This window comes from Callithrix jacchus, chromosome 9 (assembly GCF_049354715.1).
Source record: "Callithrix jacchus isolate 240 chromosome 9, calJac240_pri, whole genome shotgun sequence".
In the NCBI taxonomy this organism is placed as follows: Eukaryota; Metazoa; Chordata; class Mammalia; order Primates; family Cebidae; genus Callithrix; species Callithrix jacchus.
The window spans coordinates 69,741,392-69,768,881 of record NC_133510.1 but is presented as its reverse complement, the minus strand read 5'-3'; the positions used below and the strand labels follow the sequence as shown (position 1 = coordinate 69,768,881).

General features: G+C 46.5%; 2 protein-coding genes and 1 long non-coding RNA gene across 12 annotated transcripts in view; 1 reads left to right on the top strand and 2 right to left on the bottom strand.

Annotated features, from left to right (window-relative positions):
- Positions 1 to 8,804, bottom strand: part of NCKAP5L (NCK associated protein 5 like) — a 44,564-nt gene extending 35,760 nt beyond the window's left edge. For all 10 annotated transcript variants that reach the window (XM_035256854.3, XM_035256856.3, XM_054238546.2 and 7 more), the window contains exon 1: positions 8,712 to 8,804. The gene's annotated coding sequence lies outside the window, so the exon portion shown is untranslated. The remainder of the gene's footprint in view (positions 1 to 8,711) is intronic.
- A 139-nt stretch (positions 8,805 to 8,943) lies between these two features.
- LOC103795221 (uncharacterized) lies at positions 8,944 to 14,400 on the top strand. Its single transcript, XR_004728872.3, has 3 exons — positions 8,944 to 9,138; positions 11,623 to 11,734; positions 12,930 to 14,400. It is a non-coding gene; the product is annotated as an uncharacterized LOC103795221 (long non-coding RNA).
- A 1,917-nt stretch (positions 14,401 to 16,317) lies between these two features.
- On the bottom strand, positions 16,318 to 23,850 carry BCDIN3D (BCDIN3 domain containing RNA methyltransferase). Its single transcript, XM_009003750.5, has 2 exons — positions 23,575 to 23,850; positions 16,318 to 19,730 (listed from the first exon to the last, which is right to left on the bottom strand). The coding sequence occupies exons 1-2, from the start codon at positions 23,806 to 23,808 to the stop codon at positions 19,089 to 19,091; spliced, it is 876 nt and encodes a 291-aa protein (XP_009001998.4). The 5' UTR covers positions 23,809 to 23,850; the 3' UTR covers positions 16,318 to 19,088.
- Between the last annotated feature and the right edge of the window lie 3,640 nt (positions 23,851 to 27,490).

Sequence of the window (27,490 nt, the reverse complement as noted above, 5' to 3'; positions counted from 1 at the left end):
GAGCTACCACATGATCCAGCAACCCAATACTGGGTATATATCCAAAAGAAATGAAATCAGGATGCTGAAGAGAGATCTGCACTCTCATGTTTATTCATTGTAGTCAAGATATGGAACCAATCTAAGTAACCGTCAGTAGATGAATGGATAAAGAAAATGCTATATATACATAATAGAACACTATTCAGCCCTAAAAAAAAGGACATTTGTTATTTGTAACAACATGGATGAATCTGGAGAACATTATGTTATGTGAAATAAGCCAGGCACAGAAAAATACCACATGATGTCACTTATGTAAGGAATCTAAAAAGTTGAATTCATAGAAGCAGAGGATTGCTTGAGCCCAGGAGTTCAAGACCAGCAGAGCAAAGACCAGCAGCATAACAAGACTCTGTCTCAAGATAAAAAACAAATAAACAAACAAACAAAACCAATAGATATGTGGATAGAGAGCTATACTATAAAGGAAATTCCATAAGAGAAGTCTTTTGAAGAAGTTTAAAAATCAGGAGAGAAATATTAAGCTGAAGCTGAAACCATTTTTCAGAATTGGAGACATCAAGTGAACAGAAGGTGAAGAGAAGGTGGGGTTTACACACAATGAAAAGGGAAGGGGGTTATTCCAGACAGAAGGAAGTGCAGAAACAGAAGTGAGGAGGCAGAAACCTCTGGGTGTACATGGAATCAGAAGGATTCAGTGCAGCTGGATCTAAGGACATTTGAAGGTGATTGTTTCCTGCTCCCCTGGCCCATGCCAATAACTAGCTTCTCTCCAATCCCCTGGCTGAATTAGGGAGTCAGCATCTTTTCAATATCTTGGGCATAGCCAGAGATACATGCTGGGCCCCACAGGAAGAACCAAGGCATAGAGGCTCCTAGTAGTGGAGGTGATGGCAGAGCTGACCACTGAAACGTCAGCTATTAATATTTTCTTCCAGGTCTGAGACAATAGGACCTGGGAGGCTGCACCTGCAGGCTGGAGAGCTGGGCAGATACCCTTCCAGCTCCTAGTGCCCATCCCCCAGACTTTAACGCCTAGCTTCTTTCTATAAAAATAGGCTCTGGCCAGCCAGTATGCCTCCTGCACCCAAGCAGCTCCAGTGCTCACCCAGTGGGCACCATCTAGCCAGGGCCTAGCGGTGACACCCTCAAGCTGCTAGTTCTGCTCTGGGAGGAGAAAACAGCTCTGGTTCACCCACAAGCTCCCACTGGGTTCTGCTCTTGTTTGTGACCACAAACAGGAGTCAGGCTTTTGGGATTCTGCTTCTGAGATCATGCAGACAAACTATATGACCCTAGGTGAAGCTGGCTCCCTACTGGGCCTCAGTTTCCTTCCTGTAAAATGGGGGTGAGCCCTCTGACTCCTCTCCCCTGCAGGGTGCAGGACAGAAGAATATCCCACCTAGAAAAGGACTGCAACTGAGAAGCCAGGTCCCTTGTGCGGCGTAGGGGTGGGCTCAGCAGGGCCTTCAGGGATAAGCTGCTGGCTTTGATGCTGCCTTGCTCCTTCAAGGCCTGCAAGCTTCCCAGGAAAGCAGTGGGGGAGGAGAGAGGAAGGGACAGCAAAGCCAAGTTTTAGCCTTCTTCTAGCTTGGTGGACAGGAAGTGAGGTGCTGTCTACAGAGGAAGTGAGAAGCAAACAACCCCCCCCCACCCCTGACTTCCCCTAAGCCTGGAGTGGAATGAAAGGTTCCAGCTTCAGGAGCCTGTGGGCTCAGAGCTGGGGAAACATAAGGTGATGCGGGTGCAGGAAGAGGAATGATCAGCACCATCTGGCAGAGAAGGGGGTCTCCTGTCTTGGACACAATAAAACTCAAGGGGCCCAGGACATCCTACAGACTGGGGGAGTGGGAAGAGAAGCCACTCAAGCCAAGTGGAGAAAGCCAGCATTCCAGGCCACGTGGTACCCACATCTGCAGTCCTGGCCTGACTCCCATGCTCCCAGCATGTGTGCCCTGTCATGTGCCTTGGCACAGGCCACCCCCAACACTAGGTTTGGCAGGTCCTTGGAGCACTTGCTCTTAGAGCATGTGTCCTTTCTTCGCAGCCCTTATCACAGCTGTAATTCTGTAACTTTAATCACTTGATGAACGTGGACTTTTCTGATCACTGTATCCCTAGAGATTAGCACAACACCTGGCACACAGTAAATTCTAAATAATCTGCTGGCTGAATGAATAGGCTGCTCACAGCTTGAGAATTCCTCAGAGGCCAGTTTGGCCTGAATCCTGGCATCTGAAGTTTGGTACACAAAGGTAAATGAACACTGCTCATGACTTGGGGCCAACTGGGGAACCCTGGGGTGACTGGTAAAGGCCAGTCCTATGGTCTGAATGTTTGCATCCCCACAAATCCACATGTTGAAATCCTAACACCCAAAGTAATGATATTGCGGGGGGAGAGGGGGCGGTAGGGGTTGGTGCTTTGGGAGGTAAATAGGTCATAGGGGTGGAGCCCTCATGAAAGGTATTAGTGGTCATATAAAAAGGGGCCTGGTGAGATTCCATGTAAGGGCACAGAGAGAAGCCTCCGTCCAGGAACCAGAGAGCTGGCCCTCACCAGACACCAAATTTGCCCTTGCCTTTACCTTGGTCTTCCCAGCCACTAGAGCTGTGAGAAATAAATTCCTGTTGTTTCTAAGCTGCCTAGTTTATGGTATGTTGCTATAGCAGCTCAAACAGACGAAGACAGCCAGAAACAGGAGACCTGACATAGGAGGCAGGAGAAATCCAGGCACACCAGGTACCGCTGATAGGTAAGGCAACACATACAATAGACACTCTACACTATATTTTGGGTAAGAATAAAACAAGAATATATATTTGTTTGTGTTTGGTATTGTGTAAGGAAACTTGAGGGATATATAGGAAACTAATAAATGATTATGGGGGGAAAGGGGATGTAGGTGGGAGTGAGATTTTGTTTTTGAGAAAGGGTCTCAACTGTTGCCCAGGCTGGAGTGCAGTGGCTCCATCTTGGCTCACTGCAACCTCTGCCTCCTGGGTTCAAGTGATCCTCCCACCTCCGCCTCCCCAGTAGCTGGCACTACAGGTGCATGCCACCACGCCCAGCTATTTTTTGGTAGAGACAGGGTTTCACCATGTTGGTCAGGCTGGTCTCAAACTCCTGACCTCAAATGATCCACCCACCTTGGCCTCCCAAAGTTTTGGGCGTGAGCCACTGTGCCCAGCTAAGATTTCCTAATGTATGCCTTTTTATATCATTTTGATTTTCAAACTATATTTATAAAACCTGGTGAACATATAAAACAAAACTTCAAAAAATATTAGAAGAAATCAAACTACTCAACAAGTTGATTTCTAAAGCTCCTCCCAGCTGTGCCATCCTCCTTCTTCTAGGCCCTTAGGACAAGGGAGCAGGTGAGGCGGCTGGTCAAATGAACGTGGGGGCTCCGACCCAGGGCTGTTGATGCCTTCATGTCCTTTCTTCCCCAGAAATCTTGCTTTGGGTTAGCAGAGAAGCCCCCCTACCCCCAGGCTGTGGTGTGGGCATGGTAACATCACTATTCAGAAGTTGGTCAGGGGCATTTCCACCTGGGAAAGAGCTGGATTCATTCTAGGTCCCTGGGAAGGGGGGCAAAGTCTGGGCAGGGGCAGGGGCAGAGGTCAGAGATTGGGCAGGGGGAGGTTTGGGGCAAGTGGGGTAAATGACTCCTGGAAGTGCCTGGTGCTGCTGTGGGCAGGTTCTGGGGGTGTCTCAATAGATCCTTGTACAGAAGGGTCGATTATAGCCCCCACATCAAGCCAGCTGGGAGTGAGGTGAATCAGCCCTTGGGAACTGCAGCTGCTGAGAACCTCGGGGCCACATCCCAGGAGCCCCTCACAGCCCCACCTAGGAAAACCCTGTCCATTTGCCTACCCAGAGTGTCTAGGGGCAGGGGCAATTTCAGGCTGAACTACATGAGAGTGAGGAGACGTGTAGACCACAGGTCCTAAGCAGCATGTGCCACTCAAGCCCTGCAGGCAACAGCAGGAGCAGCAGATTGGGAGCTTCTCTCCTTTAAGACATCTATATGTTAAAACAAAACAAAACAAAACAAAACAAAAAACAGCATAGTGAATACTGGAGAATTCCCAGAGTTCAAGGACCAGAATTAAGGTTCAAGCTGCTGTGCCTGACTGGGCTCTTCTCAGCAGCTGCTGGGTTTTAGAAATCAGTAATAACAGCAACAATAATTCACCTTAATAACAGCCTGGCCTCCTCTTTCATCTGCGTAACTCCCAGAGCTGGGAAAATGGTAATTATTGAGCAGGTGCCACGCCCCAATGATGATGCATGATCAATCCAGGAACACTGGCTGGGAAACTGAGGCCCAAGGAGAAAGATTTCCCCTCACACAAAGCTATAGACATAGGCGTTGAGGGCTGCTGGGCGGGGCAGGGTGAGCATGCCAGTTCTAAACCTGCTGTGTTTTGGGAAAGTGCTGAAGACAGGGGCACTCATTCCAGAGTCCCCCAGACTTGGGTTTGGGGAGAAGGTGAGGAAAGATCCAGATATGAGTCCCGAGTCCCCTCCTAGGCTGTGGCAGGCCTGGTGGGTAGCCCTGGCTGGGAGTCAAGGCCTCTGTTCTTGAGCCCATGCCCCACCCTCCCAGAGTATCACAAAGCAGGCAGACAGCTGCCTCGGGGATCTCCACCGCCTCTACAGTATGCTCAGGAGCCACAGGGTAAGTGAGCACTCAGCCCTGGGAACAGCCCCATGCCACAGGCACAGTCCATGAAGTGGGAGTGGGGGGCACCTTATATAGCCAAGTAGGCAGATCAGATCAAGAAGAGTCAAGAAATGGGGGAGGCTGCTTCTTGGGGACCCCAGCCCATCTCTCTAGCCCCCTTCCATCCTTGGTAGTGATCCTAAAATAAAGAGATCCTTCCTACAGCAAGGCCTGCCTGGCCAGTGCCGTAGAAACCTGCAGGGGAGGTCCAGTTGGCATATACCCTCCAAGAGGGCAGAGGAGAGTGGAAAAGCATCCTAAGAGACCAAAAACCTTTTCCTACTGTGTCCATGGAGGAAAGCAGTAGAGACTCAAACTAGGAGGGAAAGGTAAAGATGGAGGCATTGCATATGCAGGTCCATCCACAGCCTGCTGTGTGCCTGGTACTGTGACAGATGCCGGGACAGACAAAATCTAAGCTCCCGAGAAACCACAAGGGCCAAGACAGACAGCAACCAATGACCTTGTCTTCCAACCCTCCAGGACAGTGCCTGGGGGAAAATATTACAGGTCTTGCTCTCAGGGATTTGAAGTTGTTTTTCCTCAGCATGCTACAAAGCTGACCAGAGCCCCCTGTGGAGGGGGGGGGGGTCCTGCAATAACATTCTGACTCTGAAGGCCCAGCTTTCTGCTATCTCAGGTTCAAGAACTGGCCCTCTGCTTTAAGTCCAGCCAGGCTACCTTGTGCCTAAAACATTAAGGCAGAATGGGACCATGTAAAACTACAGAGCGGAATCAGGAGTCCTGCCTCTGACACTCACCACAGCATGAATCACTTCCCCCTCTGGACTTCAGTTTGCCCATTTTTAACACGAGGGCGTTGGACTAAACTGTCTCTAGGATTCCTTCCAGCCTATGCTGTGTTGTTTTGATGTAGTGGCAGATCCCAGATTGATTTACATAAATTTGCATGTTCAATCAGAAATCCCAAACTCCAATTATAGAAAATCCAATCAGTCCATGAATGCAGCCAGACTGGGGCTGGGGGAACCTGCCAGGTTGAGGTGAGGGGTGTCGAAGGAGACAGAAGGAGCAGTGGTGAATTAGGGAAGGGGCCGAGGGAAGCAGGAGCTAGAAAGGGCACTTGTTTTGAGAGATGCAGATTTGGTGACCTGGGCATGAAGAATGGCATCAGGAACCTCACTTCAGTTGTCAGGCAAGGGCCCTTTCTCCTGCTTCTAACGAGGCCTCTGGCTGGCCAGCCTCAGAGCCACACCCCAAGAAGGAACAGCAGCCTCTGCCTAGTAACAGCTGCATCTTTCAGTCTGACAGGGACTCCGGCATTAGCCACTTTCTGGGAAACTGACCTCCCTGGGAGCTTCCATTATCCATTCCAAAGGCTCACAGCAGTAAGGAAGGCTTCCTTGGGGTTTAACCTAAACACCTCTTGCTGCAGCTTCACCCTTATAGGCAGCAGGGCCCAGGGCAGAGGGCTTCCCAGGCCCAGGAGAGCAGGGGGAAAAGCAATGCAGGGAGAACGTGCCCCCTACATCACCAAACCCAGGGCTTCTTTAATCACCGTCTCTCCTTCAACACTCCCCTTCACCTGGGAGACCAAGGATGAAAACAAACAAGACGAACTTCAAGACCTTTGGCTCTTGGGCTGGAAAGCAAGTCCCAACCTGGAGAGCCCAACTCCTGACAAAATCCTACCCCCAGCTGGAAAAGGTGGGGTGGGGGCGGCTTCTCACTGCAGTTGCCTGGCTGGTATGGCAGGGCCTGGGAGGCTGGCTGGGCTGGATGAGCGTGGTGGAGAAGATTCCTTAGCCCATTGCCTGGGACGTGGGGGTGTGAGTACAGCAGTGAGGTGGGCAGGGCTGGGGGTGGGTGGGCAAAATCGGCGGGGCCCTCCTTGCCCTCCTCTTATAAGAGGGAGGGTGGGTGAGTGTGCTGTGCTCCCTGGCCCAGATCCTAAAACAAGTCCCAACAACTGAGATGTAAACTGTCTCCTGGGAATCTGCTTACCCTGCTGGCCCTTGGCTGCCTCCTCCTCTCTCAGCCCTTCTTCAAAGGGCTGGGATGTCTCACCACAGACCGTGATGGGTGGGCCAAACCCAAGCCAGCAGGAGCAGGAGTTCATATCCCAAGGCGCCAGGGGTGTGTGGAACAAAGACTGCCAGGCGTGGAATAAGGGTATCTGTTCTCTCTACCCAGGGTTCTCATCCTAGGTAATTGCAATTTAAAGCACACCCAACACTTCAGCTCTATCTAAATGGAACCATTCTGCCAGAGGATCTTTCTTCCCTATGGATTCACCCATCAGTGAAACCATTCAATGTCAAAAGGTGGAAGGGAATATTAGAGCTTTCTAGTCAAACTCCTGAGTTTTAAAGATGGGGAAACTGAGCCCCGAGAGCAAACTGTCTTGACCAAGGTCACACAGCAAGGCAGGAAGAGTAGGGACCAGGGCTTCTGACTCTGTTTTTATTGATAGCAGCTTGGTCCCCATACACTTAGGTTTTCACTGGCCTATCATGAAGATCCTTCTTCCCTGCTGTCCACAGCACCTGCCTCTCCAAGTCCTCACTCTTCCTGAAGGCTAGAGCCGGAGAAAGATGCTAGAGGCCTGAAGTCACCTCATGCACAGACCACAGACTTTGAAAACAAGCTTGAATACATGGGAATGTCTCCTCAGACAGGAATACACATAGTTTCTTTGGGATAGGAAATCCACTAACCCCAGGTTGTTTTTAGGAAGATGGGGGACCAATTTGAGAAGTGAATTTTCCTGTCACACAAGGAGTCTCAGAGAGCCAGATGGTGTAATGTCTGCAAGGGAGGGTCTGCAACAAGGCAAATGGGCTAGGTTTATTTTCCCCAAAAGTACTGACCATAAAACGGTGAGGCATTGACACCCTCTCTACCGCTCCCCAGGACCACTCCTGCCCGGGGCCAATTCCTCAGGCTGATTATTGTGCGTAAACAGGAGAACCCATGAAGGAGAAGAAGTGGGAGGGAGGGATTGCCTCTACGGCCAGAGAACTCCTTAGCCCAAGACCCCTAGCTCCTCAGCAAGGCAGGCCTTTAAGAAGCGGCAGCTGGATACACTAGGTGGGCTCGGCTGAAGCCCGGGGATGCCTGGAAAACGAGGCCTATGGGAGGTGAAGACCCTCTGTGCCCTTGGGGCCGTGCCAGAACTGGAGACAACTAGGGGCCTTGTGCCCAGGACAAGGAGAGGGGAGCTAGGGTCCAGGTAGCCGCTTTCTCAGTCGGGCTAAGCCAGGGAAGCGTCGGGCACAGATGAATTCTCCGCATTCTTCTGGCACCGCAGCCAGTACCCGGAGGGCCTTTTCTGCAGGCGCTGCCCTGTCCCTACTCCCTGCCCAACCAACCCTTCTCCCTCCCTTAGCTTCTCTTTAGCATGCAGCCCGCCAGGTCCTTCCTCCTTCTCGCAGCCCCTCAAAGCCTCAGAAGGGCCGTTCTCTCGGAGACCCGGTCTTTCCGCCTCTCCCCACCTTCCCCACACCCTACCGCCCCAGGCCACGGGGACTGGAAGGAGTGCGAAAGGGAGCCCCAGGCTCGTCTCCGCGCCTGCGCTTTGGGGAGAGAGCCCCTCCCCCCGCAATAACCCGGCACCGCTAAGCGGCACCCGGACGGTGGGATGCGGGTGGGGTCGGGTGAGCAGCTGGGGCAAGGTCAGTGCTTTCAAAGAGGGAGGGAGCCCGGCCCCCGGAATATCCCCCACTCCCGAAAGTTTCCCTTCCGGGGCCACGGAGTGTGCGCAAGGATGGCGCGGGGGGCGGGAGGGGGTGGGGTGGGGGTGCACAGAGTCGCTGCCGGACCCCTGGGGAGGGTGCGACGGGAGGGAGGGAAGGAGGGACCGGACAGCAGGGTCTGGGCAGGAAGCTGCGACGCCCTCTCCGACCCTGTACTGCCACGAGAGACTTACCCTCCACACCCCACTCCCCCCGGCCCTGAGCTACGGATCCCCCCTGCACTCGCCGCCCTTTCAATCCCAAGTAGACCCCGAACTCACCGAAATCAGGTGTTGAGCTGAGCTAGGGCAGGCCGGATCCGCCAGGTCCATGGCCGCGGATTGGGGGCGGGGGGGCAGAGAAAGGGGGGTGCCGGAGCCGCCTCCTGATGTCAAGGCTTTAAAGGGGCCGGGGAGCCCCGCCCCTCGCGCTAGCCACGCCTCCCTCCTCCAGAGCAGCCAATCCACGTTCAGCCTGGATGCGCGCCCCTCCCAGCCCCCTCCAGATGTTCCCAGGGCGCGAGCTAAGTCTGCCTAGCCGGCGCGCGCCGCTTCCGCTCCAGTGGGAAGGACCTCCCTTCCCCCCTATAGAAACACTTTCTCCAGGCCCGGCCGGGCCTGGTAAACCGCAGCAGTGCCAGGGTAGAGGACGCCGGGTTGGGCCGCGCGGGGGTGGAATGAGGGCGTCTAGAACAGAGAAAACTAGTAGGTGCGTGCGGGCCCACGGGCATGCGCGTTTGGTTTTGTGGGGCTGGGCGTGCACGTGTATGTGTGGTTCTGAGCGTCGGTGTTTGTAATTTGCCTTTCTGCATACGTGTTGGGTGTAAATCCATGGGGGAAAGGCTTGAGTGCCTCTTTGGCCTTAAATGCTCCCGCCTCTCTCCCTCCTCCAGGATAGTGTCGTCCCCCAGTAATCTGGAAAACAGTAGTAGGAACAGGGTCCACTCATCAGAGAGCAGTGCTGGCCGTTTCCTCACTGGTTTAGGAGGCAAGGCTGGGCAAAGAAAGGATACAACCTTGTTCTCAACCATTTGCTATCTCGGTGGGGATGAGGAAAAGCAAACAGCCCATCCAGGCCCCTGCAGACCCTCAGAGCTTTCAATATCATTCCCATTAGTCCTTAATTAAACACCTATTTGCCCTTGCCTGGATACCGTATCTCACAACCCTTACAACCTGCATTGTAGTGACTGCCCCAGAAATGTAGGTTCTCAACTGGGTTCTGCAGGGAAGTACGATGGAATCCCTAGGCACAGTCTCTGCCCACTTCATTAAAATTTCTTTTGTTGTGGGTATACAAAGGATGCGGCTTAGAGTATCATATTAGCCCAATAAAGGAACATTAAAAAATAAGGGAATTTAGGGTGCTCAGATTGGCTAGGATTAAGAGTTCTTTTCTGAAGGAGGCTTATTTAAAATGGGATTTGAAGGGCAGAGAGAACTTGAGTAGGGTCCAGGCAGGGTAAAGGGCACAAGGAGACTCAGGTAGGAAAGAGCAGATTGTCTGCATGTGATAGTGGTAGGTAGTGGTAGGTTGGGAAACCAGACAAGTTAACGGAGGAAGTTTCCTGTGGAGGAGAGCAGAATGAGGCTATGGATGTGACAAGACATAAGGTAAAGAAGTCATTTTGGCTTCTTGAGCATAGAGTAGTTTGATGAAAAGAGTGTCCAAGGACAGCCATTATCGGAACCTAAAAGATGTCTTGATGGTTGATGGTTACTCCCACCAGCTCTCTCATCTTATTGCTTAAAAAAATTTTTTTTTATTCCTTTTTTTTTTTCTGAGACGGAGTCTCACTCTATTGCACAGGCTGAATGGAGTGCAGTGGCACGATCTCTGCTCACTGCAACCTCTGCCTCCTGATTTCAAGTGCCTCTGCTTCAGCCTCCCAAGTAGCTGAAATTACAAGCGTGCACCACCACAACAGGCTAATTATTGTGTTTTTTTTTTTTGAGATGGAGTTTCACTGTTGTTACCCAGACTGGAGTGCAACGGCACGATCTCGGCTCACCGCAGCCTCTGCCTCCTGGGTTCAAGCAATTCTCCTGCCTCAGCCTCCCGAGTAGCTGGGACTACAGGCGCGCACCACCATGCCCAGCTAATTTTTGTATTTTTAGTAGAGACGGGGTTTCACCTTGTTGACCAGGATGGTCTCCATCTCTTGACCTCGTGATCCACCTGCCTCGGCCTCCCAAAGTGCTGGGATTATAGGCGTGAGTCACCACGCCTGGCCAAATTTTGTATTTTTAATAGAGATGGAGTTTCACCGTGTTGGCCAGGCTGGTCACTCCTGACCTCAGGTGATCCACCCAGCTCAGCCTGCCAAAGTGCTAGGATTACAGATATGAGCCACCATGCCCGGCCCTTAAATCATTCTTAACATGCAATAAAATGCACACATCTTAGGTGCTTTGTTTGGTGAATTTCAAAATATACACCTATGTGATTAATATCCAAAACAAGATACTGAACTGTCACCCTAGAAGGTTTCCTCATTTATAGTTGATCACCCCACACCCATCACCACCCTCCCCTAGCAACTTCCTGAATATCACCATAGATTTGTCTGCACTTGTATTTCACATATATGGTATGTACTCTTCCATGTCTATATCCTTTAGCTTAGTAATGTTTTTGAGATCCATCTATGCGTATCAGTAGTTGATTCTTTTTTATTGCTGAGTAATATTCCATTGTGTGAATAATTACAATTTGTTTATCCATTCTTTAATTGATGGATATTTGGGTATTTCCAGCTGGGGTTATGATGACTATGGCTGCTATTAACATTCTGGTGCAAATATTTTCATAGACATGTTTTCATTTCTCCTTTTCACCTTATTTCTTGATGCTAGTGACATCTTTGGAAGCCTACAGCATCGTGAGTTCTTATTTAATCATCTAACATTTAGTGCATAGGGATCAGTGGGCTAGTTCTGGGATTACAACAAAAAGTAGACATGGTCCTTTCCTCAAAGGGCTTGAAAGTCCAATAAAACTCCATGTACCTGTTGTCCCTGTCCATGTCCTAATATTGCCTTGTATTCCTAATTTCTGCCTTTAGGTAGAAAACCTTAAAAGTCTGCCAGGAATTTCTAACTACTTTTGGATGTTCCAAATAACTGAATTATTGGAAATTAACAGAACATCAAGATGATACTCTACTTATCTTTTCTTTTTTTTTTGAGACAGAGTCTGTCACCCAGGATGGAGTGCAGTGGCACAGTCTTGGCTCCCTGCAAGCTCTGCCTCCCAAGTTCAAATGATTCTCCTGCCTCAGCCTACCAAGTAGCTGAGATTACAGGTGTGCGCCATCACGTCAGCTAATTTTTGTATTTTCAAAGTACTGATGTTAGCAGTGATGTTAGAAATGAGTTTTCACCATGTTGCCCAGGCTGATCTTGAACTCCTGACCTCAGGTGATCTGCCTATCTCAGCCTCCCAAAGTGCTGGGATTACAGGCGTGAGCCTCTGCGCCCAGCCAATATTTTACTTTTCATTTAGATGTTTGCCCTTGTTTAATAAACACAGCCAGAACATCTGCACTTGTCAGAGCAAGTACCTGCGCTCCTTCCTTAAAGGCTATTGTGCACTTGATAATTTAGGCATTCAGATTTTGGCAGATTTTCTATGCCTCACACACCTTCATCCTCACTGATAGGGGTTGAAAGAAGTATAGCTACTATTGTTCCAAGATTCCTTTTAGTCTTTTGATGAAGCTTAAGATACTTTTATTCCTCAGTGCTATTATTTACATAAATTAAAAATTACACAGAAGTACCAAAGTTTGTTCTTCACATTTGTGATATACCACTAATCATATATCATTATTTACTTGAGTTGTCTGTGTAACAAAACAAGCTAGGCCCCTTAGGTCTCTGGTAGCTAAAAGCTGTTACCACTGGTTTAGTAACAAACCAGTTTGGTGGTATAGTCTAACTATGCATGTAGTGCTGATGCCTGGTAGATGGAATCTCAGAGAACCACCTCATCACTGCTGACATCAGTACTTTGAATTCAGCTCCCCTGCTTTAATACTCTGTGGTCATTCATTTAATGTTGGGGCATCTTCAATTCTCAGAGGTTGACACTTTAGCCATTTAGCCATTGGGTATTAAACTGACTCTAGTTTAGAATTTCTGGCAACAAGAGATAGTCAGGTTGGTAACTAGCCTCTCAAAACATTTTTTCCAGATAGGGTCTTTTTGTGTCACCCAGATTGGAGTGCAGTGGTGTGATCACAGCTCACTGCAGCCATGATGACTTCCAGGCTCAAGTGAGCCCCCACCAAATAGCTGGGACTACAAGTGCACACCACCATACCCTGCTAATTTTTTCATTTTTTTGTAGAGACAGGGTCTCACTGTATTGCTCAGGCTGGTCTTGAACTCCTGAGATCAAACTGTCCTACCACCTTGGCCTCCCAAAGTGCTGGGATTATAAGTGTGAGCTACCATGCCCAACCTCATAACATTTTTGTAATCTGGCTTGTTTTCCAGGTTGGATGGACTCTGAGTGCAATCTTGATGTCTTTCCTGCTCAGTAAGAGGAAGAAAGGCGCTGCTGGCTAATGTTTGGACTGCTTGCGGGATAGGAACAGCTGTTTACTGCTACATGTACATAATTCTGTACGGAAGTCATGTTCCTGGATTCTGACTGCATCATCAGTATGTGCTTTGAAACCTACCTAGCACAAATACGATGAATCTGCTTATACCCTTGAACCTCTTTTTCATCACTTTTCATCATTCAAAAATTTTTAATGAGTTTATATGCTAAGCGCTGAACATAAAGTATTAGACAACTTGTACAGAGTTCATGTGGGGTATGATAAATGAGACTGGAAAGGTAAGCAGTGGGTAGATCATCCTTTATCCTAAGAGCAGTGTAGCCTTTGAATGGGTTTTTTTTTTTTTTTTTTTTTTTTTTTTGAGATGGAGTTTCGCTCTTGTTACCCAGGCTGGAGTGCAATGGCGCGATCTTGGCTCACCGCAACTTCCGCCTCCTGGGTTCAGGCAATTCTCCTGCCTCAGCCTCCTGAGTAGCTGGGATTACAGGCACGCACCACCATGCCCAGCTAATTTTTTGTATTTTTAGTAGAGATGGGGTTTTACCATGTTGACCAGGATGGTCTCAATCTCTTGACCTCGTGATCCACCCGCCTCGGCCTCCCAAAGTGCTGGGATTATAGGCATGAGCCACCGTGCCCAGCCAATCTTTGAATGGTTTTAAGCAGGAGGGTAGCATATCAGATTTGCATTTTAGATCAGTGTGCAGTGTGGACGATAGAGAGAGCAAGAGTGAACAGGAAGGCCAAGCAAGGTTTTCGTAGTACCTGAGGAGAAAAACGAGAAATGATGTGGGCGGGACTAGGAAAGTGATAGTGGTGATGGAGAGGACATTGAAATGCCCAGGGGGCATCCTAGTAGAAACATCTCTCCGAGTCATCAGAACTTCTCAACTGTGTGCCTCAGGGAAGAGGTTATGGTGGTGCTGCATACTGGACTTTGCAATTCTCAGGGCAGCACAAGCTCCCTGAATCAGAGAGCAATCTTGGTTATGCCAGATTGCATTATCCAGCATATGAAACACCATCATTTTCTATGTGTGTACTGACAAGGAAAAACTTGGGAAGCACTGATGTAGGCTGTGGGATGGATAATTCTGAAGCTCAGGAGAGGAATCAGGATGATAGAGAAGAGCTTTGAGTCCTTAGGGTTACTGAACTCATGAAGTTGAAGAGATCATGCAAGGAGAGAAAACAAAGGCTGGAACAGAACCCCAAGGAACATCAGCATTAGAGGGGTGTCTCCAGAGAAGGAGAAAAAAAACTGAATGAATGCTGTCACCAGAACCCAAGAAAGGGATTTTAAAAAAAAAGGACCAAATACAGTCGGTCCTTCTTATTGGTGGCTTCCACATTCATGCACTCAACCAACCTCAGATCAGAAAAAATAAAAAAATAAAAACTACATCTCTCTGAAGACTAGATCAGAAAAAAAAAACTATAGCAATAAAAATACAAAATTTAAAAAATTTACTGTTAACTATTTACATAGTATTTACATGATATTTGTTATTACAAGTAATCTAGAGATGATTTAAAGTATATGGGAGAATACCCCTAGGTTATTTACCATTTTAGGTCAGGGACTTGAACATCCTTTGATTTTTGTATCCTTGGGGGGTCCTGGAACCTATTCACCATGAATAGGAAGGGATATTTTGGTCCCAGTGTTGCTGAATCAATTTGGATCAGGACAGAGACATCCCCACTGACTGGCCATATGTCGTTGGAGACTTTGATAAAACCAGATTTGTTTATTTATTTAAAATAGAAATGGGATCTTACTCCATTGCCCAGGCTGTTCTCGAACTCCTGGGCTCAATCCGTCCTCCCATCTTGACCTTCCTAAATGCTTGGATTACATGCCTGACCTGGCAAAACCAGATTTTGAAGGATTGAGAAAGATTTACAAAGTAAGGAATGGAGGTAGAAGGTGTTTTATACTTTTCTGGGCCAGGCGCAGTGGCTCATGCCTATAATCCCAGCACTTTGGGAGGCTGAGACAGGCAGATCACAAGGTTAGGAGATCAAGACCATCCTGGCTAACACGGTGAAACCTCATCTCTGCTAAAAAATGCAAAAAATTAGCTGGGCTTGGTGGCAAACGCCTGTAGTCCCAGCTACTTGGAAAGCTGAGGCAGGAGAATCGCTTGAACCCAGGAGGCAGAGGTTGCAGTGAGCTGAGATTGCACCATTGCACTCCAGCCTGGGTGACAGAGTGAGACTCCATCTCAAAAAAAAGAACTTTTCTAAGATTTTGGCTGTGCTGTGAAGGAAAAATTAGACAGATGGGTGGTACAGTGAGAGTTATTTTAGAAAAACACTGCCTGATTTTAAAAATTATTCATTTTAGTTTTTATAAAAAGTAGTATGTCCATATGGTTTAATAATCATTACAGAAGCAATTATTTGCTGCATTTCTTACCTCCAGCAATGAGCCATTTTAACTTTTTGGCTGATTCTTCTATATGACTAAATATGCTTACACCGCCATTCTTTTTTTTTTTTCCTTTACTACCTTCTACATGTATTTTTTTTTTTGAGATAGTGTCTCACTCTGCTGTCCAGGCTGGAGTGCAGTGGTATGATCTCAGCTCACTGCAACCTCTACCTTCCAGGCTCAAGCAATCCTCCTACCTTGGCTTCCCGAGTAGCTTTTTTTGTAGAGATGAGGTCTCACTGTATTACCCAGGCTGGTCTGTAACTCCTGGGCTCAAGTAATTCTCCCGCCTTGGCCTCCCAAAGTGTTGGGATTACAGGCTAACAGCCACAAATGTGAAATACAGTGGTTCCATCAGAACAGATCAGGTTCGGATACTGAAGCATCTCCCAAAGCTTTTAGTTATTGAGGATTTTTTTTCTTTTTAAGACAGTCTCGCTCTGTTACTCAGGCTGGAGTACAGTGGCATGATCTCGGCTCAGTGCAACCTCAAGTGATCTGGACTCAAGTGATCCTCCACCTCAGCCTCCCAAGTTGCTGGGACTACAGGTACACGCTACCACTCCCAGATAATTTTTTGGTATTTTTTTCAGATTCGGGGTTTTGCCATGTTTGCCCGGGCTGGTCTCGAACTGCTGAGCTCAAATGATCCACCTGCCTTAGCCTCCCAGTGTTGGGATTACAGGTGTGAGTCACTGCACTTGGCAATTTCTTAATTAGCCATGTTGGACAAAGCCCATGTGTATCCTTCTGGCCACTGAGGTTATTTTCTGTCATCAAGGAATTATCTGGGAAAGGTGCCACCAGCTTTGTAAGCCAGTCTCATTGCAGTCAGAGCCCATGTAGTTTTGTAGTGCTGCTTTAAGAAATCGCCACAAACTTAGTAGTTTAAAATACTGATTTATTCTTACAGTTCTAGAGATCAGAAATCTAAAATCAAGATGTTGGCAGGGCTTTTCCTTCTGGAGGCTCCGGGGAAGAATATATTTCCTTACCTTTTCTAATTTCTAGAAGCCACCTGCATTCCTTGACTTGCAGCCCTTCTTCACATCACTCCAACCTCTTGCTCTTGTCTACATCATCTACTGTGATCACATCTCCCTCTGCCTCCCTATTATAAGAACACTGATGATTTCATTTAGGGTCTATTCTGATCATCCAGATTAATCTTCCTATCTCAAGATCCTTAATCTCATTTGCAAAGTCCCTTTTGCTATGTAAGGTAAAATTCATAGTTTCCAGGGATTAGGTGGTGGATATCTTGGAGGACCATCATTCAGCCTACCACAGTATGTTTCTGTGCACTGCCTTGGTGAAGAGTGATAGGAGAGAGCATCCAGCAGGGTTACAAGGTTTCAGAGTGTTCCTAAATTAAGATCTTGTAAGCAAATTCAGCTCTGTAACTACTGTGATAACTGAGACCATCATAACTGGCCTCATTTCCATTAGCGCCATATCCCTCACTCCCAACACTACTTCCTTTAAAATGCTCTGTAGCAGTGAAGCTGGACTCCTTATTACTTCATCATCCTGAAAAACAAGCTATCAGAGATAGTAAGATGCATGTTTTCTACCAGGTGAGATGTTTTTCTCATAAGCCTCTGCAGTTGTGGTCTGCAGCATGCTCACATGGTGTAATACCACCTTATTTTTCTTTATCACTCTAAATTCTGCAAAATACCTTCACATCCTTTAGCTCATTTGGGCATAGGAAAAGGAAGGTGATGTTATTTCAGTTGTACAGATGAATAAACTGGCTGTAAGGCAGAGAATGGATTGGAGGGTAGATGACTTTAATATAGGAACCCCCCACCAGGCACCAGCCACATGAATGGAATGAAATTTACATGTAATTGATAGAATTTACTGGACTTTGTGAGCATTTCAGTGTGGGGAATATAAGTGAGAAAACCAACTGAGGTTATTAGCTTGAGCAGTGAATACCACCAAATGAGATAGGACTAGGTTTTGAATGAGAGTAATTAATTTGCTTTTGAGATGTGTTAAATCTGATGTACCTAAGATCTAAGGGATATAATTACAAAATAGGAAAAATGCTAGTCTGGAACTGTGGATGTATGGCTACCAATATATTTGGGGACCACAAGCATGTAGGTAGTTGCTAAAATTGTAGGGAAGAACTCACCCCAGGAAAAATACATAGAGAAAGGCTGAATGGAACCCTAAGCACTCAAAGTATGGTCTACTGCTGCTTGCCTCAGAATCATCTGGGGGAGCTGTTAAAAACAGATTCCTTGGCCAGCATCGTGGCTCACGCCTGTAATCCCAACACTTCTGGGAGGCCGAGGCAGGTGGATCACCTGAGGTCAGGAGTTCAAGCCCAGCCTGGCCAACATGGTGAAACCCTGTCTTAAAAACAAAAACAAAAAAATAACAGATTCCTCATTGTGAATGTACTTAATGTCCCAAAATTGTATACTTAAAAAAAATTATCTTTTAATTTTTTTTTTTTTTTTGAGCGGAGTTTCGCTCTCGTTACTCAGACTGGAGTGCAATGGTGTGATCTCGGCTTACTGCAACCTCTGCCTCCTGGGTTCAGGCAATTCTCCTGCCTCAGCCTCCTGAGTAGCTGGGATTACAGGCACGCGCCACCATGCCCAGCTAATTTTTTATTTTTAGTAGAGACGGGGTTTCACCATGTTGACCAGGATGGTCTTGATTTCTTGACCTCGTGATCCACCCGCCTCGGCCTCCCAAAGTGCTGGGATTACAGGCATGAGCCACCGTGCCCGGCCATCTTTTAATTTTTTAAATCCAATTTCTGATGGGATTCCACATGTTCTGAAAAATTATATTTAAAAATGATTAAAATGGTAAATTTTATGTATATATTACAATAGAACACAAAAAAGAAACCCAGAAAACAGATTCCTAAGCCCCATTCCAGACCTGAATTATTAAGGTTTTGCTCAAAGGCAGGCCTAGCAAGTCCAGAAGACACCTGAAGAAACCAGGTAAGGTTTAAGGAGGACCAGGAACTGATAGATTCTAAGACTAGCCTAGTGTGATCTTTATAAATAACCCCCAAAAGCAGCCCCTTCCATAACCCATAACCTGGACTACTTTTCCTAGGCCATCTCAATCCAGATATCTCTGGAGCTCAGAGCTCCAGCGATTCATTCTTCTAAAGATTTCTTCCAAACAATGGGGAACAGATACTGATTCTTTCAATTACATGCCTTGGACATTTTAGCAAAAGCTGCCAGGTTTTGAGACTGCCTGATTGTTAAGGAGTTAAGGAGAATGAACATTAATTCTCAATGTAAAATCCTTTCAATATCTCTTTCTTGGTCTTCCTGCCCTCCCACCTCACTGCCTCTGAAATCTTAATCTGTTCCTTTCTTTCCTTTCTTTTTTTATTTTTTGAGAGAGTCTTGCTCTTGTTGCCAAGGCTAGAGCGCAATGGCACAATCTTGGCTCACTGCAACCTCTGCCCCCTGGGTGCAAGAAATTCTCCTACCTCAGCCTCTTGAGTAGCTGGGATTACAGGTGTCTTCCACATGGCTGGCTAATTTTTTTTTTTTTTTTTTTTGTATTTTTAGTAGAGATGGGGTTTCGCCATGTTGGCCAGGCTGGTCGCGAACTCCTGACCTCATGATCTGCCCACCTTGGCCTACCAAAGTGCTGGGATTACAGGTGTGAGCCATCGTGCCCAGCCTCTTTCCCTTTTTCTATCAGTGATTCAGGGATTGGATGAGTTTCTGTGGTTTGTTTTGCCCTGAAGAATAGAAGGCTTCTGTCCCAACTGGTGTTGCCAAAGCGACATATTAATTCCATGCCATGATCCTGGGTCAAGATCTGTACAATCTGATTGGTCATATCACCTCGGATGGCAAGGGAGTGGAAGTGGTCAAAATCATGGAGTCCCAGCTTTCGGAGACGCCTTGCGGCTGCCCGATAACACTTCCAGGGCTGAGGCTCCACAAGGAGGTAGCGGCAGAGGGAGGAAAGATGGGCCAAGAACTCCCACAGGCCATGGTCCCCATGGTTCAGATGAATCCACATGGTTATCGACATGCAGAAGCCAATGTCAAAAACTGAACGTCCAAATTGGCTTAAGAAAGAGCTCAAGAGAACCTTCCGGGTCCTCTGATTCATGAAATCCAGGGTGATAAAGGTCAAAGCATCAGGAAAAGGACATTCTTTTTTGGCTCGCTTCACCAGGACTGGATCTATGTCACAGCAGAGGAGACGGAGTTCTCTTGAGGCATCTGAGCAGGTCTCCCCGTCAGGTAAGGAAAGGAAGTGTTTGTATAGAGCCACACTCAGATCCTAGAAGAACCCAAAAGAGCTTTGTCACTGCAGTTCTTAACCAGTCAACAGAAGAGAAATCTGTATCATTCTCCCACCGAGAATGCCACTTACACCTGGCTGTACAGGATGTGAAGTTCCTAAACCATAACCTGAAGAGATTGTGCAAAAAGTTTTCCACAGAGTAGGCTCTCAGTGCCCTCCAGGGGTCACATGCTGTAATGCATCATCCCCATATTTTCCTGACACTGATGTCAGATTGGGTTGTATAGTTGAATGTTACAGCCAAATGGATGCAGCAAAGGTGCCTAGAGCAGTATTTCCTGGCTTAAGTAATATGCTGATAAAGTCACTCTTTTTCTGGGTATCTCAGACCCTAGAGAGGAGGAAAGGGGTCCAGAGGCATAACTAGTGTCCCTTACCAGGAAAGTGAGGAATAGACAAGTACCATCTTACAAAAACCTGCTTCTCAGACCTATGGTGGGGGAAGTCTGGATTCCAAAGTCCTTATTCAGCCTTCACTATAGCTTCAATTTTACTACCTGTCTTAGGATTCACCACCTCCTTCTGAGACATTCTGCTCCTATAAACATTGCTAAAAGTCACTGCTGACAACCTTCTAGGCAAACCCAATGATTTGTGATCTTTTACCACATTAGCACCCTTTTTTACTCTTAAGTCACCATCTCCTTTCTCTAAATTTGAATTCTTTTTTTTTTTTTTTCAAGACAAAGTCTGGTTCTTTCACCCAGGATGGCATGCAGTGGCACAGTCTCGGCTCACTGCAACCTCTGCCTCCCAGGTTCAAGTGATTCTTCTGCCTCAGCCTCCCAAGTAGCTGGGATTACAGGCATGCGTCACCACAACCGGCTAATTCTTCTATTTTTAGTAAAGACGAGGTTTCGCCATGTTGGCCAGGTTGGTCTTGAACTCCTGACCTCAGTGATCCACCTACATCAGCCCCCCCAAAGTGTTGGGACTACAGGAATGAGCCACTGCACCTGCCCTCTAACTTTGATTTCTATAACCATTATAACTAACTCAAATTTGCATTTTTCCACATAGTATTTGCAAGGCATTTTTCTATTTACTACTTTATTTGCTTGGTGTAACAAGCATGTAAGGAAAATTTATGCCTTTTGTGTAGGTGAAGAAAATGCACAATGGAAACCACCCAGATGTCCAATGATAGTGGCATGGACAAATAAATGTAGTATAATTGTGAAAATATGCGTTGAAACCGAACCATTTTTATGTGTAAAAAAAGAGAAAAAATCATGAAGATAGAATACTAAACAGCAGTTAAAAATGAAGGTGCTCAGCTGTAGTGCACAACACGGATGATTGTCACAAACACATAATGTAGAGAAATAAAGCAAGCCATAAAAGAAAATATATGACAAGCATCCACTTACATGAAGCTCAAAAATGGGTGAAATTAAAGTACATTAGGGAAGAAAAACAGTACACTAAAGAAAAGCAAGGAAATAACAGGCTAGTTGTTACCTCTGGGTAGAGATAGGGGTTTATGAACAAGAAAAGGCATATAGAGGAACTTGTAGGGTGCTGAAAACGTTTATTCTTTTTTTTTTTTTTGGAGATAGGGTCTTACTGTTTCCCAGGCTGGAGTGCAGCGGTTCGATCCATCATGGCTCACTGCAACCTTGACTTCCTAGGCTCCAGAGATGATCTTACCTCAGCCTCATGAGTAGCTAAAACCACAGGCAAACACCACCATGCCCAGCTAATTTTTGTATTTTGAGATTTTGCCATGTTGCCCAGGCTGGTCTCGAGCTCCTGAGCTCAAGCAGTCCACCAGCATCAGCCTCCGAAAATGTTCAGATTATAGGGTCAGCCATTGCACCCAGTTTTTTGTTGTTTTATGAGAGACAGGGTCTCACTTTGTCGCCCAGGCTGAGGTATGTGGCATAATCAAAGCTGACTTCAGCCTCGACCTCCTAGGTTCAAGCAATCCTCCTCCCTCAGCTCCCTAAGTAGCTGGGACTACAGATGACCATCATCACACCTGGCTTTTTGTAGAGATGGGGTTTTGCCATGTTGCCCAGGCTGGGGAAGGAGTTTTTAAAATTGAAAAAAAGCACCCATAAATTATGGTACATCTATACAATGAAACATTAGGAAGCCACTAAAAAAAGAATGCAGTGATATAAATAACCTCAGAATTAAAAGCTACTAACAACGTGTTACTATTTGTAAAACTAAAAGGTGGGTATTTATACATACATAAATGCTGGTATGCACACAGGACTGATACCTAAGAAATCATAAACAGTGGTGCCACTGTGTAGGGGAAAAGGAGGATTTAGGGTTGGGAGTAGAGACTTACTTTTTACTAAATACCCCTTTGTACTTTGAATTTTTTTGTTTTATCAAGCGCTAGCATCTTTTTCCCCCCTTTCTCACTACAAAGATCCAGAAGAGAAAGCTTTTTTTTTGAGTGCAAAACAGAAAGCTCCATAAATATATAGCCAGGTTTGGGAACCACTACCCTAGTTAACTCCAACTATGTCTTTACCTCTCATGTGTATACTACTCTCAACTTTAAAATCTCTGGTGGTTTCCTAATTAATGCCTTTCAGGAAATCCCAAGCCCTAAGCTCAGTCTCTCTTTTTCATTGATTTTACCCTCTGACTTCTTATATCATCACAGTGGAGAACTTTTGAGGGGACACTGGATATCCACCTATCTCCTCATTCCAGTCTTTGAGACTGCATCCAAATGTCCCCCCCCTCCTGCTTATAAGCTGGGTCCCACAAGGTCTGCAATCATCCCCCAAGTCTCTTTTGTGAAAGGACAGCAAGATGACAAAATTGTCTGCTGCCCTCCAGATGCTGGACTGGAGTGATGGAGGGAGCGGAAAAAGGGTACTAACTAACTTTTGAAGCATTTGCCATCGTAAGTTCAGACTGCCTGCTCCTGTAGGATATCCCAGTAGCTACAAATAGATGTGGGAGAGACATTTCCTTATTTTGCATGTGGTTTGACTATAATCATTATATGTCTAGGAATAGTTTGCAGTAAGAAGAGTGGCAATGCCACCCTTCTCCATTCCCTCGGGCAAAATGTTCTATTTTCTTCCTGATCCTCTCCACTGTACTCGGTCAACTCACATTTCTTTTTTCTTTTTGGCTCACTGCAACCTCTGCTTCCCGGGTTCAAGTGATTCTCCTGCCTCAGCTTCCCGAGTAGCTGGGATTACAGGCGCCCGCCACCACACCCCGCTATATTTTTGTATTTTTGTAGAGACGGAGTTTCACCATGTTAGCCAGGCTGGAGTGGAACTCCTGACCTCATGATCCGCCCGCCTCGGCCTCCCAAAATGCTGCGATTATAGGCATGAGCCACTGCGCCCGGCCAATTCACTGTTTTGTTTTTTTAAATAAACATGCAGGCTCCAGGGTTTGTCCTGCACTGTATAGCACACACAAGTCTCAATATCAGGCATGATTCTGTCACCCTTGGCTTTTCTCTCCCAGTAAACCAAACCTAACCCCATGTTCCCAAACGTGTGTCTCTGGAAGCCACCTCTCCCCAGCCAAGGCGCCAGGCACGCAGGACAGAGGCCACCCTAGATACGGGGACCATCCCCACTTGGGGTCTGGCCCTGAAGGAGAAGTGGGAACGTAGTTGACAAGGACGCCTCTCTAAGAGAGATTCCCAAGACAAATGGTGGAACACTGGTGGGCAGGTAGCAGCAGCACTGGGTCGGTCAACGACACGCTTTATACTCGTTTTGGGAAAGTTTCGATGGGTGTGATGCCATGCCTAGACCAGAACCACAGTGGATGTGGAGGCAGCCAACCTCTTGGCTACGGATGCTCCAACCCCTTCCCTGTCACTCACCCCGGAGTTACACCCCACGTCCAGCCCCAGAATCGGCTCGTTCTCTGGACTCTGAGGAAAGAGCTGCCGAAGCAGCTCCGGGGGCAGGAGGCGGAGCCGCTGCTCCGGAGGGTGGAAGCGAGAATAATGAGGAAAATTTCCGAACGGGGCGGCCCCAGGTTCCAAAACTCGTGGTTCCTCTTCCGCGGCGGTCTCCTTAACGCCCCCTCCAGCTAGTTCCGTGGGCCCAGCCATTAGCCTCTACGCCGCCACTGGGCCCCGGCGGAACCGGAAGTCAGGAACCTGCGGTCGGCGTGGGCGGTGGCGGTGCCAGCGCGCGTGCGCCGAACGCGAGGGCTGATGGGTGGAATTCTGTGGTGAATCAGACAGGCTGGCCTAACCCCGTTTCTCTGTGTACCTGGAACCGGCTAGCGCGTGACGCTTGCGTTATATTATTGAGTCCTCATTTCAACATTTGGAGGGGATTACGTTTTACAGGGAGGAAACAAGCTCTGAGGGCTAAGTGTCTTGGCCAAGCTGACAACGTTTGAAACTTGGGCTACTTGACCCAGAACAAGTATAATAGTTTGTTGAGATCTTGGAAATCAATTTTAGTCCAATTTCCTTCCTTTCCTGCAGAAAGCGAGACCCCGAGATAACTCACTTGTCTGGGGTCAGTGAATCTGGGACTCAGGAACTTCCACCTGGTTCAGGAAAGTGTAGATTTATTGATAATTCATAAGGGTTGTGTTTTTCTGTATATGCGTTTAGTTGGGGTAGTCAGAATGTGATAGTAATTAGAAGTAGGGCTAGGAGGATGGTGGTTGTTAAGGTTAGTGCTAGATTTATTACTCTCTCTCCAGTTATACGAGGCTTATTGATTGGAATAGTACTGTTTATACTAAGAGAGTAAGACCCTCATCAATAGATAGAGATGTATAGGAATAGTCATACTACATCTACGAAATGTCAGTACCATGCTGCGGCTTCAAATCCGAAGTGGTGGTTAGATGTGAAGTGATATAGTTGTTGGCGAAAATAGCAGGTGGTGAGGAAGGTAGTTCCGATGATAACGTGTAGGCCATGGAAGCCTGTAGCTATGAAGAATGTGGACCCATAAATTCCGTCGGAGATGGTAAATGAGGTTTCAGAATACTCTGATATTTGTAGGCAGGTAAAGTAGATTCCTAGTGCAATGGTTATGGACAGTGCTTGAGCTGATTCTTTTCGATTGGCTTCTATTAGGCTATGGTGTGCTCAAGTAATTGTGACGCCTGATGCAAGTGGTACGGCTGTATTTAGTAGGGGCACTTCTATAGGGTTGAGAGGAAAAATGCCTGTAGGGGGTCAGTGTCCTCCTGTTTGTGGTGTTGGGGCTAAGCTGGAGTGATAAAATGCTCAGAAGAAGCCAGCAAAGAAGAATACTTCTGAGATAATAAAAAGGATTATACCATATCGAAGGCCTTTTTGTACAGGAGTGGTATGATGGCCTTGATATGTACCTTCTCGTACTACGTCTCGTCATCACTGAAATATTGTTATTGTGCTAGCTAGTAGTCCTGCAGTAAGGAGGGGGGTATAATAGAAATGGAATCATATAATTAGGCCAGATGTAAGTAAGAATGCTGACAGAGCTCCTGTTAGTGGTCAAGGGCTTGGGTTAACTATGTGGTAGGCATGTGTTTGGTGTGTCATTATGAGTTGTCATGTAGGTATAAGCTTACTAAAAGTGTGAATACATATGCTTGGATGAGTGCTACACCTAGTTCTAGGGTGATGAGTAGAATAATAATGATAATAGTAATTGTGGAGGAGGATAGGTAGATGGACATGAGAGTTAGTGTAGTGTCACCAAGTAGATGCATTAACAGGTGACCTGCTGTGATGTTAGCTGTTAGTTGTACAGCTAGAGCTACTGGTTGAATGAAGAGGCTGATTGTTTCAATAATAATTAGTATAGGGATGAGTGGCACAGGTGTTCCTTGTGGTAGGAAATGGGCGAGAGATGATTTTGTTTTAAATCGTAATCCTATGAGTACAGTTGCTGCTCATAGGGGAATTGCTATGCCTAGATTTATTGATAATTGGGTGGTTGGTGTAAATGCATAGGGTGTAAGTCCGAGAAGATTATTTAAGGCAATGAAAGTGATCAGGGCTAGAAGCATGAGAGATCAAGTTCGTCCTTTAGTAGTATGGGCAATTATCATTTGTTTTAGTGTAAGTTGAATTAATCATTGTTGAAGAGAGGAGAATCGGTTGTTAATTAGGTTATTAGGGGGTATAATTAATATGGCAGGAAACATGATGATTAGAATCACTAGGGGGATTCCTAGGATTGTCGGGATATTGAAGGAGGCGAATAAATTTTGGTTCATTTTAGTTCTCAAGTTGTTTTATGCTTTTGTGTTTTAGTTAATTTTGGTGATGGGATAGTGTAGAAAGTAAAATTCAATACTTTTAACTGGGTGATGTAAAATAAGGTTACAATTATTGATAGAATCACCATTGGTCATGGTGAGATGTTTAGTTGAGGCACTCACTGTAGAGAGAGGGGTTCTCTCAATCTTTAACTTAAAAGGTTAATGCTGGTTTAGCTTTACAGTGATACAATATATAAGTATGAGGCTCATACTTCAAAATCTTGGAAATAGATAAATTCTAGAACAATGGGCATAAAGCTGTGGTTGGATCCACAAATTTCTGAACACTGTCCGTAGAATAGGCCTGGTCGTATGGAAGCTAGTATGGCTTGATTTAAGTGTCCGGGGATTGCATCTGTTTTTACACCTAGTGATGGCACAGCTCATGAGTGTAGGACGTCTTGTGATGAGATCAGTACACGAATATCTGCTTCTATGGGCAAGGTTGTTTGGTTATCTACTTCAAGGAGTCAAAATTCCCCAGGTTCAAGGAAATATGTTGGTATAATATAAGAGTCGAATGCTAAGTCTTCATAATCGGAGTATTCATAGCTTCAGTATCATTGGTGGCCAATTGCTTTAAGAGTTAGGTATGGTTTATTAAATTCGTCTGTCATATATAAAATACGTAGGGATGGGAGGGCAATTATAATGAGAATTATAGCGGGCAGGATGGTTCAGATTATTTCAGTTTCTTGAGCATTTATGGTACTAGTGTGAGTTAGTTTTGTAGTAAGTATTAGAGAAATGATATATAGAACTAGTGAGCTAATTAGTGAGCTAATTAAGTTTTGCAAGTCACTTGCGAAACTGTCCAATCAGCCCTGTCCCCCAGGGGCAACTGTAGACCATGAGCTCCTTGAGAGGCAAGGACCTTGCCTTAAGAGCCCGCACTTAAAGAGTGCTTACCAGGCACCAGACACCTTTCTAAGCCCCTTACCTAGTCCTCCCACTAACTGCATGAGAAAATGTATTATTTTTCCTTTTTTCTCTCTCTCTTTTTTTTGTTTTTCCTTTTATATAGATAAGGACACTGGGGTACAACAAAGTAACTTGTCCAAGATCTCACAGTTAGACATGATGGTACTAGGATTCGAACCTAGAGTTTGGATCCAGAGGGTGTGCTTGCAACACTGTTATTGCCAGCCTTGAGTCATCTATACCTACCATAGGCCTGGCACAAAGATGCTCAACAAATGTTTGTTGAATGAGAACTCAATAGAGGATGCAAGGAGGTGACTAAGGCCAGATCTGTTTGGGGAAAATTTAAATGGAAGGGAGAAAAGATGCGAACTGAAAACATACATAGTGGAATGGAGTGGGGCAAGATGTGAGCCAGAGATTGGAAATAACAGAGCTGATAAGAAGAGGAACTAAAGGGTCAACTAGGTAGCAGGTTCCACTCAAAAGCCTGGATGGCCCAGAATATTCAACAAGGTCAACTAAGGGTCTGCAGAGTTGTTCAGGACCCCCACCCCCAACCCCTGCACTTGGCCCACCCATCTTAAAGGGGTCTC